This window comes from Neopsephotus bourkii, unplaced genomic scaffold (genome assembly GCF_033783945.1).
Source record: "Neopsephotus bourkii isolate Nb327-2 ecotype Australia unplaced genomic scaffold, CSIRO-AGI_Nbou_v1 NB_1447, whole genome shotgun sequence".
Lineage (NCBI taxonomy): Eukaryota > Metazoa > Chordata > Aves > Psittaciformes > Psittacidae > Neopsephotus > Neopsephotus bourkii.
In genome coordinates this window covers 342,163-357,905 of record NW_026901924.1, presented here as the reverse complement: position 1 = coordinate 357,905, position 15,743 = coordinate 342,163, and the positions used below count along the sequence as shown (strand labels likewise).

The 15,743-nt window shown below is 40.9% G+C and overlaps 1 protein-coding gene across 3 annotated transcripts in view; it reads right to left on the bottom strand.

The window, feature by feature from the left end:
• SVEP1 (sushi, von Willebrand factor type A, EGF and pentraxin domain containing 1) overlaps positions 1-15,743 on the bottom strand; it is a 128,493-nt gene that overhangs the window by 31,615 nt on the left and 81,135 nt on the right. For all 3 annotated transcript variants that reach the window (XM_061368812.1, XM_061368809.1, XM_061368810.1), the window contains 9 exons: positions 14,857-14,981; positions 10,376-10,499; positions 9,682-9,852; positions 8,017-8,190; positions 4,948-5,067; positions 3,920-4,096; positions 3,060-3,144; positions 2,561-2,752; positions 1,453-1,620 (listed from right to left, as the gene is read on the bottom strand). In XM_061368812.1, coding sequence (XP_061224796.1) covers positions 1,453-1,620; positions 2,561-2,752; positions 3,060-3,144; positions 3,920-4,096; positions 4,948-5,067; positions 8,017-8,190; positions 9,682-9,852; positions 10,376-10,499; positions 14,857-14,981 — 1,336 coding nt within the window. The remainder of the gene's footprint in view (positions 1-1,452; positions 1,621-2,560; positions 2,753-3,059; positions 3,145-3,919; positions 4,097-4,947; positions 5,068-8,016; positions 8,191-9,681; positions 9,853-10,375; positions 10,500-14,856; positions 14,982-15,743) is intronic.

The following is a 15,743-nucleotide window of genomic DNA, read 5'->3' as shown; positions in this document are numbered from 1 at the left end:
TCTTGGCAGTAATGCACTGGAAATCTTGTAACAACTTTTCCTGAAAAAAAAACCCAAAATACCCCCCAAACCCAAAAAACTCACAGTAAAAATTCTTACAAAAGTCAAGAACTGTAATTAATGCTGAGTATCCACCTGGAGAAATCATTTTCTGCAATGAAATTCTATCACATAATTACTGTCAGTGTAGTTGCATTTCCCTCTGTCTCTGGGATGCAGTGACAAGCATTACTTCTTGCTGCTCATCACCCCACTCAAAACCCTGCTGCTTAAACATGCAACAGTACAGTCACAGTACCTGTGGCTATCTTCTTTTCCAGTTTCGAAATCTCTGTGGTGTGCTGTCACAGATAGCAAAGAAACAATAACTACTGCAAAGTTCCCAGTGACTCTTTCCAGCTGCAGCTGGAAACTGGTTGTTCAGATTTTGATGGCAACATCTGTGAAAGTACTTTGTCTTGTGTGCAGGATTTGTTTTCAAAGCCCCATGACTGGACTCCAGAAAAAGAGCCTATTATGTGCTAATGTTTAATATGACCCACTCTACTGTCACACACAGCTGTGACCCTCTTTAAATTCTGCTATCCTAATCGATTTACAACATTTGCACAGCTTTTAAAATCATAATACAGTCAAAGAAACTGAATAAGGATGCTTTCCTTCAATTATTTTTCAAATAATATTGCAAAGCCAGTTTATAATAAAAATCCTAGTTTATCAATCTTTCTTTTTACATCACAAGCAGAAAGTCCTCCAGTCAATTAGGGCCTGACCTGGCAAAAGCTCTGGATGCCTGCTCTGCCTTATGGATAGACCAGTTTCAAGAAATTCAAGGAGACTGATCTTGCGAGAACCTTTGCACATGCTTATCTTTACAGCCTGTGAGCAGAGTCCAGCATTACATTCATGCTTGATGTCATAAATACAGAGTCTCATCTTTGATGAAATATGGCTTGAAAAGGTCATTACAATGAGTAGATAGAAATCAAAGAAAAATAATGCATCTCAATGAACTAGGAGTCATAGTTTTAAGGAAGCAGAATTTAGAACACCAGAACAGACAGTTGTTAAAACACACCAAACAGCTTTCCTATAGCCTGATGAGACAGGGAATTCTTTATGATCAGGGCCTTGAGTTTACCACAGAAATACTAGCTCTGTAGTAACTTCGAGGCAGAGGGCTTCCTATTGATTTGGTTTATCATTCCCTGTAACTCCTCTCAATTCTCCTTTTTCAGAGTGTATTCAGGTGCTCTAAAACTACTGTAAGAAATGCTTATGTGTCCCATAGTAACGTGGTAGCCCACAAAAGCATCTTCATCACATTTAATTTCCAGAGAATTAAGATAGAAGCGGTAAAAATGAATTAGCGTGCAGCTACAAAAGACTGGTGAAGCAGTGAGTAAGTTTTACTCGTCCTGACTATTGGTCCACTTCTGCTAATCTACATACCCTTCCTTACACGTGTAAGAGACTCTGTTTCCAAAAGTATAGTTATTTCCATTGATGACTGCATCTTTGATGGCAGGAGGTGGTCCACAGGAGACAATGTTGCAAGCTGGAGGTGTACTGTTCCAGTTTCCTGAAGATGCACAGACAAGTATAGAGGGCCCCTGAAGGCTGAGACACAAAAGATCATTATTAAGGCTGCCATTTCAGTTCAGGTGAGGAATGAAGACCTCTGGCCCCAGTGACACCAAGGGGAGTCTCTCCTGACTTCAGTAGAGGCCAGAATCTCACACTCCTGTTCTTGAAAAAGTACTACTGATGCTGTCAAAAAAGCTGATCTTCAGCTATTTTGAAGAGAGAGCAGGTGGAATTCATATGGGGCCTCAATGCACTGTTCAGACACACACACCTAACTTCTGCTGTAGCTTTGCCCACCTCACCTACCTGCCTGCATCTGAACAAAGGGAATGCTTGCAGCAAGAAAATACAGAAAAAATATCAAACCTAAACAGTTCCATAGGAGACTGTTTATGTCAGGATAAATTTACTAGAGGTACAAGCAGATATCAGGACAGGCAGAAACCTGCACTTAAAACCACATCCTTGCATATAGCATTACAACCACATCCTTGCATGTAGCATTATTGTATTAATTTTTAATTGCAGCATGTTAAAAGTGAGTTTCCAATGTAATTGCAACAAACATAAACCAGAATAAAAGCTTAGAACAAACTACTTCCACAAAGATTTCAAAGAGTAAATTAGTAAATTCCAGAAAGTTCTTTCATCAAAGGCATTGTAAAACAATAGCAAAAATTATACTGGGTAGGCACTAAGCTGTAGGGGTACGATAATCTTTAAAGATAAACCAGAACTTTCAAAAATAATGACTATACACATATTTATCAAATCTTGAATGATGTTGATGAACTGGTCCAATTTAAGATGAAATACAGAAAGTACCTTCAAGATATGAAGAAGTATTTTTAAATTCTATTTTAGTATTTTTTCTTTCTTAGCAATGATCCCAGCTTTTGTCTCTTTGAGACATAAGTTAGACCTTCTAGCAACTATACTGCCTGCATTTGGCTCAGAACACTCCTGCATTTACCTGTATCCATTGTCACAGGAGTATGATACAGAGGAAAGGTAGGTTGTTCCAGTGAGTGTGTATTTTCCATTGCTGATATCCTGTGGGCTAGGACAAGTCACCATTTCACAGGAGGGGGGAGGATGATTCCACAAGCCACTAGCAAGGCACAGAATTTCCTTTTCACCCACTAAGTTGTATCCATCATTGCATCTGAGTTAGAAGAAAAGAAGTGCTATCAAACACAGACCCTTTTATACACAGTGCTCATATGCAGCCATCATTTTTTTCACCCACATCTACATACACCATCTTTTTCTGCAGGGCACAGAAAGGTAGTACTGGAGTAAATATTCAGCTCTGCTAGTGAATAGCCACAACTATAACCAAAAGTCTTTGCATTACTGTAGTACCATCTTGCTTCTCTCCTTCAGTTTAACCACTCTCTCAATTCAGCCATACTCTCCTTTGATTCTCAAGCAATTATTAATTTAGTACTTCAAAGATACTGGATTCCTACCTGTACACCACCTTATTCTGGTATGTAAAATTTGAGCCCAAAATGGCACTATTCTCTGGAATAACTGGACCACCACAGGATACAGCTTTAAAAAGACAGGATCACAGGAGAGGTTGATACAACACAAATAAAAAAGAACACACAATAAGAATTTGCTTTTTCTCTTAAAAGGTTTGAAGAGGTTTAAAGCCCTAGATAACACTGAGTTCTTGACTTAGCTATAACTGACATTTAGGGCTCTTTATCTGACTCCACCTTACTGAGAAATTGGACTAACTGGAAATAGGTATTTGGAATTTTTATACAAACCACACACTTGACTGTCAAGAGGACTCAATATTCATCCCTCCTTATGGACAAAATAATAGTGGTTTTGACATTGTCTTTGTCACTCCTTCATTTTACCCTATTGCTTCATCATGTTAGCTCTGGTTTTCTGAAGAAATTTCTTCAGTTATACCATGTACAGGTACATGCACCAGCCTGTCCTCTCTGGTTGCTCTTTATCTACTGAAACACTATTAGCTTTAAGACGTCAAGTTCCCACAAGTTCCTTGAAAATGGGAGGCTGGGTGGAGAAGAAAGACACTTTCAGTGTTTGCATTACAATGAAATAAATCTACACATTTGGCACTTCAGAGAATCTGAGTAGGAGAGAGCCACTATGAATACGGCAACTGCTGGAAAAGCTTAAACTGGTGCTTACATCTCTGAAGACAACAGGGACTTCAACACTGAGACAGAGGTCTGCTAAGACAGGGTTTCATTAGCTGCTGTGGTCTCCAAAGGCTCTAAACTACTACTTTTCCCTTCCATCTAACACCACACATGACAATATACATTCTTCCCAGGAACCACACCTTCACAATATGGTATTGGGTGGCTCCACTCTCCAGACTCCATGCACGTAAGTTTAGCCACTCCTGCCAGCTGAAACCCTTCTTCACAGGAAAATATTACTTCACTGCCAACACCATAAATGTCCCCATGAAAATGGCCATGGTCTGGATTTTTTGGGTTAGGGCACTTTACTGGTTCTGAGGATGAGAAGAGAAATAATTAATAACATAACGATCACATGTTATAAACAAGTTACATCAGATTATTCTTGGGAATTTTCCGAAAGCAGGAAGGCAGAGCACATGGAAACCACTCATTAGCAGTTTACAGCCTTACCAACTTTTCTCTGTTCTAGTATACAAGTGACAGGCACTGAAGACTTGCGCAAGTAAGCTAATCTTGGTATGGAACAGTCCTCTGCAAATGAGTTTGCATTCACTATCAGAAGCAAACACATCTTGCAGTCATTTTTCCTTCTGTGAGGGAAAGCCCATTCCAGCATGTACAGCCCCGAACAGGAAATCAACTAAGCTACCCTTTATCCCCACCTAACATAGAATCAGAGAATGGTTTGGGTTGAAAGGGACCTTACACTTCATCTAGTTCTAAACCCCTTACCTATGCCACTGTCTGGTCTTCTTCATGGAAAGTTACCTTGCTTAATGTTTTCACAGGCAACTCAAGCCCTTGTCAGGTGCCTGCATTCTATTATTTCTTCACTGAACAGCTTGCTCTGAGAAATGACACATTGTGGCCTTCCCAGCTATTCAGTGTATGTGCTCCACATGTAAGAGGATTTTGCATGTGTGTATGTCTCAAAGCAGAATCCCAAATCACAGCTGCGTTTCCAGGGAGAGGTGAGTTCTCAAGAAACAAAAGGAGACACTTCATCACAGCTTCATTCAGGTCAAAGTGACCTGCAGATGAGAGCATGCCTGTCCTGTCCTCCCCAGATACGAGTTATTGTCAACTGTCTTCTACAGTGGAAGGCAGGATACTGGCCTATACAGAACCTTGGAAAGGCCTGCCTCATGTTTCTTTCCCATACCTGCACATTTTTTACCATCTCCTGTGTAAGGAGGGATGCAAGTACAAATGTATGATCCATTTGTGTTGAGACAAGACGCATGCTCATCACAGTCTGATCCAACAGCACATTCATCAACATCTACCAAAAAGAAACACAAAGAAGATGTCTTTAGGGTGCTATTTACAACAAGCATCTGCTTAAAATTTGTCTCACTAACCGTCAAGAGGAATCCCTTTAATAAGTATAATTAAAACTCAATCTTACGTCAATCACATTTTTGATGCACTAGTAAAAATATTTACTATTTAAATGAATATTGATGCTTTCTAAATAATTTACTATATAGTATTGTGAAACATGAGAAAATCAGAGACCAATCCTATTAACCTTCAGTCAACAGTTCCACAGAAGGTATCTAGTTTCCAAGTAGTAAAAGAACAGACATTGTAACTCATGTGCTGCTGCTACCAGTTTGGACAGTCACTAGGAGGGAGGCCTTCTACATTGAACACCTGCTTTGGAAATCCTCTATAGGGCAAACTTTCCACCTGTAAGACAGGAAAACTTAGCCCAGGGAGGAAACACTCTGAACACAAAATATAATTACAGCCCCATCTTTGCTGAAGAGAATTACATTAGACTAGGAATGAGAAGTACCTGCAGTTGCCAGAAAAGTTAAAATGAGTTCAAAATACACTAGTTATTATCATTAGCTGCCTTATAAATGCTGACTGATGATCTATGATCCACGTAACTTGGTACTGCACAGCAAAAACAAACAAAAAAATATTCCTCACTCCAGAATACTTCCTATCAGGCTTTCAAATCCTGACTGTACAGAAGTGTCCTTGGTATGTAAACTATGAATCATAAATTGCAAAGGGTCAATTTCAAGTTATCTAATTGACAAATGCAGGCATCAGGGATTATTCTTCATATAAATCAGAGTGTTAGAGATAGAACAATTCTTCATTTAAAAGCCCGGCTACAGGACAGCTACTGAACTTGGTATAGCATGAAGATGTATACGTGGAGTTCTTTGCCAGGGAGAAAAAAAAAAAAAGGCAACTTGGTTAAAAAAGCTACAAAGTTTACTGAATTAATGTGTTTATTCTTCACTGCTGAGTGAGTCTGTCCAGCATGAAGGGAACCCAACAATGTTCTGAAAAGGAGCTACTTTCTGACACGCAGGATAAAAACTGCACATTAAAATTAAAACAGTTCTCAATTACAAAAGCATCAGGAGAATGCAAAGTGGTACCAGAGCAGAACTGGGATGACTGCTCCTCTCATAACGTCTTGTAAGGCAACAGAAGAGTGGAATGACACAGAGAATCAGATCCATAACAGAGTAAAAGGAATGTTCCAGGGCATAGGTGTACCAGGCTTTGTTAGCATGTGCCTGGAGTATGAATCAGAAAGGTAAAGGGTGGGTCAGGGAGCCAAAGCCACTCTTGTTTTCATTTTCCCCAAAATCTATTCTGCTTTGTGAGAGACAAGGCAAGCTGGAAAGTGGGGCACAGGGTTTTTCCTTCTCAACACCATGCTTCCTACTGCACAGACGTCAAACTATTTGGACAGCCCTGCAGCATCTGCTCTGAGCCTGGGTATAAAGTGCAAAGGGGTAAAGCAAAGAGAGGAACAACATACTGAGTCTGTTTGGAGGCTCTGGAGTCCAGGTAGAAACTGCTATGAAACCAGGTGGATTCTACGCCAAAGTGAATTTTGGCAGAACTAAAAAACTGTTGGCTTTCCTTTTGCTCATCTTGACTGAAAAAAATATATGCCATTCCTACACAAAATTAAGACTCAGATCAAACACAAATCTTGGCAGTTGTTACCCTACAAATCCCATGTTACATATGACTCAGACAGCACCAGTGCAAGTGCAACTAGCTAGTGGGTTCCAGCAGAGATCTGCTGAAAACATGGCCCTAAAAGAACAGCCACACTCAGTCCTCTGTACCCAGTACAATGATGCTCTGTCTGGTACATCTGGTACGTCAGACCCATCTGATCAGGAAGTTATGGTGTGGCAACTATGCCATCTGTGTTCACAGGTGCACTCCCTGCCCTCCAATACTGCTGGGTGACAGATGCATATGACTGAACAATGAACTCTCACAATGGAAGAGGGCTCAGAGGAGATGAGCAAAGGTGATCTGCCCCATGAAGCTCATGGAATAATGCACGATGTGACTGACCACCGCTGTTACAGAGAAGCTGACTCAACACAAGGGGATGGGAAGGTGGTCTTTGTTTTAAGTAAACCGCTATCAACCAGTGTATCAACTGGTGGTGTAAATGCCTCTCCTTGAGTACATTAAAAGAGTGCAAACACCTCCCTGAGTTAGCCACACCAGCACAGGGTGAGGGGGAATTGAATACGTGGCTCAGGTCAGCACAAGGTATAAAAACCAGATAACTAGGAATGGGCTTTCTCTGGCTTTAACCCATTTATTCATTCCTGGCTACTGAGGACACCTAGCGTCACGACAGAGATCATGTTAGGCTGATAATGGAAAACACATTGCTATTGTAACTGAACTGTATATTGCAATTGCTATATTGTGCTAAGTATAATTTGCATTTATTTGTATTGCATTATGCAGTACATGTTTTGTCCCTCTGATAACTCAGAAATCCTGTGTAGCATCAACTGTCTTCAAATAAATAAACTTGATATTAAATATTCCGCCCTCCATGCATGGAATATCTAAAAGTATCTGGTCAGGAAGTATGGGACACTGAGAGTGTGCTGAAGCACAGGGAAATGTACAGGTTAGAAACATAGAATGCAAGAACTCTAGGGCTAAATGAACCTGGGAGGAAAGAGACTGAGAGTCCAATGAAGGCTTATTAAGTACAGGATGTGGGGCACATGAGAGGACTGACACAGAAAGATGCCAGAATGTCGTTTTGATTTAATATAATGCTGAGCACAGTACTTCAGAAAAGTGAATATTTTGCAGTGTGATTTCTGAGACTCTGGTCAGTCTTCACAATTTCAAAATGAAATCCCACCCAAACCCAAGGGCACAGGAGAAGTGCACAGCCCATGGCACCCAAGCGTGTGGGACACCTCACCGAGGCAAGATCGTGAAATGCTGTTCCAGCTCCCATTGTCCAGGCACAGCATCCTGGAGTCACCCAACAAATAGTAGCCACTGTTGCAGTGATAGGTGACGGTACTGCCAGCAAAAAAGTCCTCAGCTGAATAATACCCGTTTTCTAAAGGTGGAGGCACTCCACAGCTGATTCCTGTGACACGAGTGAAAAGAAAGCACAGACATTAGCAGAGCAAGCACAGACCAACTTCAAAGTAATTCCACATGAGATCCATCACTGGAGATTCTCTTCTCTACAACTGTAGAATCCTGTCCACAAGAGGGCCCAGACCTTTCCTGATGCTCACTGATTCTGGATTTTGTGGAGGCACTTGTTTTGTAGTTACTTATCAATCATAGCCTGAGCAGGACTCGCCAGCTCCTACTCGCCTAGCTCTGGAGGAGCCATCCATCATTTGAGATCTGAGCAGATGCCCTTCAGTCACAGCACACTTCCCCTGATAACCACTGATTCTTGGTGAGTTTAAGGAAAAAGGAAAAGTAAGCTTGCCTCCATGGGGGTTCCCGTTATTTCCATTCACTGAAAAATAAGCTCAATGTTACTGTGTTTGAACATTGCAAAACTACCTAACAGATTACCCCTAAGAGGTTACAGTACTGGTCTGAGACCAGGGAGAAACGAACAATGAGAGAAATTGGAACTGACCTCACATACAACCTTGGGCATTACTTTGACTTCGACTGTAATAAATAAGTCCTTCTGATCCCAGCTGTGCCAGCAGAAGGCATCACTATACCTGCCTGCTGAAAGTTGATATTTATCCTATGAGAGCTGATTCTGTGCATCTTCATTTCAATCAAGATGACATGAACTTATTCCAACAGCTATAAAGCTCATCTGTCTAATTACATGGGTTGTAGCAAGTCCTTGCTCCTCAGCTATGTGCACGGATCACACGAAAATATACTGTGAAGTGTTTAGAGCCCATAGTAACTGAAGCCAAGTACTTGCTACAGAGGGATAGAGCTGAAGAACCTGTAACAGACAGGATGTCAGCAGATGGGGACCTGTGGTTTTGGGGATCTTTGGTACAGGAAAAGGATCCTGGTGGGTGAAGGCAATGATGACAATGAGCCTGATTCATCAGTAGAAAAACCTTTTCTGTACCACACCTTCCACTATAAGCCCTGTAGCTCTTTAGGCAGAAAATAGCTATCTTCAACTGCCTTTAATTCGTCAAGTTCTTGTGGAACAGGCTGAGCACTTCTAATTTCTGAACAGAAATACCTGCTGCCTTTAAAGAATTTACTCTGTAACATACTTAAAACCAGACGTTCTAAGTGATGCTTAAAAATCACAGAGATACTGTAGAATTTCCTGGGCATCTTCCACACTCTTGGTGCCACTGCAGAGGAGTGCCTGGAGTATCAGACTGTGAATCCAAATAGACTCATTTCTGCCATGGGCATTAGAAACTGGCTCAAAAAGGTGGCATCATCAGATCATGGTTCGATCATGGTGTAGTTCCTGCTCAGTAACTTTAGCTTTAAGCATGTATGCGTATGCTGTAACGTGGATGGATTCAAGTGTATCACAGCTGCAGGATTATCAGGCCATGAATAATGACAGGGTACAAATAAAACCAGGGTTTATTAACCCTGCCAGACCACTAAGACAACTCACTTTCACAACGGGGAAAAGGCCGTGTCCACTGTCCCAGGTTAAGGCAGTATTGAACAGAGTTTCCTACTATCTGGAAGCCTGGGTCACAGGAAAGGCTCACTTTTGACCCTGGCTTTATATCAGCAGAAGAGGCCCGCAGATGTGGTATGGATCCTTGCAAAGAGGGACAGTCTGTGGACAAAACACATGCACACAGTAAGAGATGTATCTATGTGCTGAAGTGAATAAATTTGTTTTCTAATTTCATCCTGTGTAAGTTTACTTATGAGAAAGCTTTGGGAAGTGTTAATGTATGCTACATTCTGCTCAGGTTCAAAAGGTTTTGAGAATCATCAACATATAACATCAGAAAAGGAGTCTGTAGGACAAGAGGTAAGGAGGCAGGAAGTACTTTAATACCTACTATATTTTTAGAATAATAGACAAGAAAAATTTCTTTCTGGCCCCACACCATCTTCACTCTTTCCCCATCTCAGTTCAGGAAGCAATAAATCTCTGTCAGAGATTCCAAAGAACTTCTGTTACAAAATCCTGGAATTCGAGGAATGAAGGACTGAATGTTCTAACAGTCAAATTATCAAAATGATTTATTTAAGGTTAGTAGGGCAAAGGCTGCAAGCTAGCATATTTGACATCATAAAAGTGTCTTTTAATATTGTTCAGAAAGAAAGGGTTCTGGAAATAAAGTTCTAACCAGCACAAAATATACTCTTGTAATCTATCTTCACTCTTCCAACAACTCCTGGCAGGAAATCTGGCCAGGCTAGTACATTCCCTTTTTGGAGTTCTTCTGGACAGGATGTAGCCAGAGATTTTACCTATGGATTTAAAACAGTTCATTAGGTGCTGTTTAAGGACCATGTGGGAAAAAATTGTAAAAAACATTCCTTCCCCATCTACATGCAATGCTAGAACAAACCACTGAATAAGCGATGTTCATTCCTCCTAGCACACGATGCTTCTGGCTTAACTGCTTGTTATTCTGTACTTACAAGCAGCTAGCTATGGACAGGCATGTGCCAAGGCAACACATGAAGGAATACTTCATACAAGTAATGTGTAACACACAGTTCTTGAAACACAATTGGGTTTGTTAGTGTGAAAGTAAACGTGTGTATTTATGTCACACAAAAGGCAGATATGAGAATGCAACCTGAAGACAAAACTTGAATTGCAGAAAAATGTCAAATAGGAGCCAAGAGGAATTTGACAGTGAAGATCTGCATTCTGCAAACTCTGCTAGGAACAGAAACACAAAAAGGAGCAGTTTAATATATCTGCTGTTTCCAGGATATGAGTTCTGTGAATTCAGTGTACTAGGCTCTTCAAAACACTGCAGGCAAGGCCTACCTACACCAATACTAAGAGCAGTATTGGCATTGCAGGACAGGGCCACAACTAACCATGTACTAAAACAGGAATTATATAGGCAAAATAAAGATAGGAAAAAAAAAAAAGGAACACACTGGAAGATCAACAGCAGATTACTATCTTGAGAGCAGATCTGGTCAGATTTCTTTGATGGAAAAGTTTTCTGTTTAAAACATGAGTTCTTTAATGGCACCACTACGGGTTTCTTTTGCATTCTTACTGCAAGAAACAGAAATACCAATGTGAATCCTCAAGCTATTTCAGTACAATGTTTTAATGTAAAAAAAAGAAAAGTTAATAAAGTGAAAATATTTGTGCTTCTCCATTGTGACTCTGAGTAACATCACTCATAGTAATGTCATCATATTTCTGTCTGGCCACCAACAGAAGGAACCTGGGGACTACAACACCAGATGCAACAATGCTTTTAAGCTATTCAGACACTTGTGTAAACTATGTGCAATGGTAAGAATATGCAGATAGATCCTTAATGATGGGACGCCACATAAATATTCCATAGTGGATCCTTGGAAGGAACTCAGATGTCCTGACACCAGTGTTTGTAAAAAAGAAGGCTGTCTAGTGCCATTGGCTGCTCAGGGAGATTTTGCTACATAACAGTGTTGTAAAACTGCAAATGAAAGACCAGAGCTTTGAATTCACTCAGCACTGCCTTTGTGCACTGTAACTCCAGGAACAGAAAGCAAATGTAGTCCCAGAAGGTGACTGGGATTACGGTGCATTATTGGAACAGTACTGCTCATTACATTTCTCCCTGTCAGAGCAGATGCCATTATATCTCAGCCATGGAACTGCTGAAAAAACCACATGTGCCCTGAGGAGGATAAATGTGCAGTAAAGCGGTAATTAAGGACTTCCTCTTCTTTTAAGATACCAGGGAGGGAAGTGGTTTATGGAAAAAAGATGGTTATTCAATTAAGAAAACACGTAGTAATTAGGCTACTGAGACTACTTCCTACTCTTTGGCTCTTCCATGCTGCAGGAACATTCCAGTAATTCCTTAGCAGGGAGAAAGGAATGTTACCTTTAGCAGTGTGAAAAAATAAATAAAGAGCAAAGATGGGCAGTCCAGTGGGCCGTGTACACCTCAGCACAACCAGCCTATCCATCAGTAGAAGCGGCATGGCTTCAGGGCACAGATAACTGGTTAGAAAGCACAAGAGTGCCCAGTTCATGTCAAACTTTGCAATAGGGTGTCTGGCTTCTGTCAACTCTCCAGTGGACTACCAAGAATGATGTGCTACACTGTCCTTTGTCAGAAAGGAAGGTACGCCATGACCCACGGACTGAATCATTCTCACATTTCCCCTACCCTGAATGCCAGTGAGGTGGATCAGACTGTTCTAGGGTCAGATTAGCTGGAGAAGAAAGCAATCTGCTCTGTTTATTCTGAATCTGTTCCAAAGATTTCACTTCAAAAGTATGTGCTGATGGAAACTGCTTAGGCCAAGGGCTGCGAACAAAATGCTAGGAATTTGCAGGGAAAGTGAGAGAAAGGCAGGTTTGGGAATCAGCCCTTCCAAGCCATATGATAGGGAATGGAGAGTCAGAAAGGACCTCAGAGTCCCACACAGACCACTCATTTTTTCTATTGTGTGCTCAGCAACCAAACAACCAGACTGTTGGACTGCCTATAGAAAATTAATGTGCAAGTGGATGAGCAACTGAAGTACACAAAGAAAAGTTTTAAGAGTAGACTTTGCCTTATGTTATTCTTACTGGACAATATATTCTGTCACCCTGCTTTCCTTCATGGCTGAGAAGAGGAAGGTAAGACTTACTGAACAGTTCCAGCTGGCCACAGCAATCCTGATAAGAGACAATGATAGTTATTTACTATCCTAAGCTCTGAAAAGAATGAGATAATAATTTTATAGGAAGCTTACTTGGCTCAGCTCCCTGTCTGGTCTCACATCTCTCTTTCCAGATGAGTAATAAGGATACCACAAATGAAGGGCAGGATTTTCTTCCTTGTCCTAATTGCACTGCACTTGAAGCAAACAGGAATTTAATCAAGTCTGTCACTTGATTAGACAGGTGACTATTGAGAAAGACTCAGAAAATTGATTGCACTTAATGTCTTCACCAGTGTGGTCTGTAAAACCACATGCATACTTACGAGCTTCAAAACTGCTAGTGAGCAAAACCCTTAAGATTTTGACTTGGCAATGCAACAATTGGTGACCCCCAAAGCCAGGAACAGTAGCAGATTGCTGGACAGTTCTGAACCTAACAGAAAGACAAAGCATCAAAGAAAAGGAGAAAGAGGGAGAGGAGATACTTGGATGCTGGAAGTATCTATTTTCTGTTCTTTATTTATTTGGATCATGGATAGCAAACCACCAAAGAGTGGTAAAACTTTAAAAAGGAGAAGAGCAAAACCTTTCAACCCAAGGACTTTTTCTCCAAGAAATGCCTCTAACTTTGAACATCAGTCCTTGTTATTCTAGTGTTACTAACAGTTTCACCATTTCTGACTTCAGGATTGAAATACTAGTGATCAGGAAGTGGTGATGGAGCACACTGTCATCAGATTTTCAGATAATACCAAACTGGAAAGCCCGGTCAGTATGCTCAAAGGAAGAACTGCATCTACAAGAACTTTGACAAGCCGGAGGAATTGGCCAGCACACACCTCATGAAATTCAACAGGAAAAACCTCTTATTGATACAGGGTGGGGAAAGCCTGGAGACAGAGGAGCTCTGTGGAAAAGGACCTAGGGGCTCTAGCAGGCAGAGATGAATATCAGTCAGCTGTGCACCCTGGCAATAATGAGGATTAACATAATTTTTGGCTTTGCGAATAGGGTCACAACCAGAAAATGCAGGGAGCTCTCTTCCCAGTGCTTATTAGACCATATCTGAAATATCACACTGCATTTTGGGCTCCTCAGACACGAAAGAGACTGACAGAGTGGAGCAAGTTCAGGGGACGGCACCAAAAAGGAGACAGAATGGAGCATTTTCCCTTTAAGGAAAGGCTATGGGACCAAGGCTCCATGTTCAGCCTGGAGCAAAGACATCTAACAGCAGCCCCCAGTACCTATGGGGAGGTAATCAAGTATACAGAGTCGGGCTCTTCGCAGCAGTGCATGGTGGGAGACAGAAACAATGCTCATGAACTAAAATGGGAGATCCCAAATACATGTTAAAAATTATAAAATCACTCTAAGGATAACCGAGAACTGAAGCTTGTCTCCAAGAGAAGCTGAGCAATCACCGCCCTTGCAGACATCTTTTGATCTACACTGATTTCTTAACTCTGTGGAAGTTTATTGACGAACCTTTATTTTTTGGCACCTAAATAAAAACAGTCTAATATTTAGTTATTCTGCCCATTCAGACTTTTCCTGGGGCTATATAGCTCAGATTTTTCACACTGTCTAATGCACTCATAAATTCTGATGCCTCCCCTCTGAAGTTTCACCAGTGCCTTCACACAGCAAGAGGAGGGAATTATAACCTGTAAAACAAGTCCTTTGTTAATTTCATTGGGTTTTCTCCCTATTCTAACAGGAGTGCTAGCTTTTGTGCATGCCTTCACTTCTCTTTCAAAGCTACGTAATACAGAAAGGCTCAGCCAAAATAGAAGATGGCTTAGTGTTGATTTCATCACACCTCTACTTACTGTGCTAAGATTATTACCCTAACCCAGAGCTTCATCTGGTCCCCACTGACTTCTGTGGGAATACAGGTCTATCCAATATGTTAACTTGGAATGCCTTTTCAAATGTTCATCCTAAGCTCAGAGCCCTGTGCTGAAACACTGCAGTAAGGACTTACCTGCTGTGGAGACAGGACATGGTCCCAAATGTTGAGCTGACTGATGGAGCCCACGAAAGATTCAGCTGGATTGAATCCTTCTCCTTTCTGATCTTGTTCTTGACCCAATACAAGTGCACCACCACCTAAGCTCACAGAAAATTAGAATAGGGACAGGAAACAAAGCCTTATGATAAGGATCCACACAGGAAGATTGAAAACTAGCAAACCAGAACTTTTGCTATCCTATCTTACTAAGATTTTGTAGTGCAGGAGATCAGCCACCTTCAATAAATTCTCAGTAAACCTCTGGGAAGCCTTATCATAGGCTGAAGCAGTTACCATAACAATCTGGAAGTAACTCTGAAGTACACATTAATACTAAACTCAGGCTGATGAGAGGCAGACACTTTACATGGGTGCTTCAGGAATGGTATTGGCTCTAAAAGACCATTTTTAGCTCAATTTTTGAAGTGTATTACAGAGAAATGAGCAGGGGGTGCATATTTTATATATTTATATATATATATATATATAATTATATATATTTGACAAAGCTCAGAAAGTCAGAACAAATTTGATCCCAAACCCTCAGAAGCACATTGGTCATTAGACAGTCAACATTCTGACATGCCATACAAGTTAAATTTCCTCTCCTTAACCAGTAGCATAGGTGATACGGACATGCATTTTCTAAGTCACAGGTTGTGAGGACAAGGGCAAAAAGTACTGGACACTGCACAATTCCTCAGGTTTTTTCTCTGGAGATAGCTCCAAAGTAACTGGGAAAGACAGGGGCAAGCATGAGGTATGCAGACTAAAATGGTTCGTACATCTGTATTTTTTATTTTAATATGGGTAATTTTTTAAATTCTCTGTAAATTCTGATGGTAGTAGTATGAAAACAA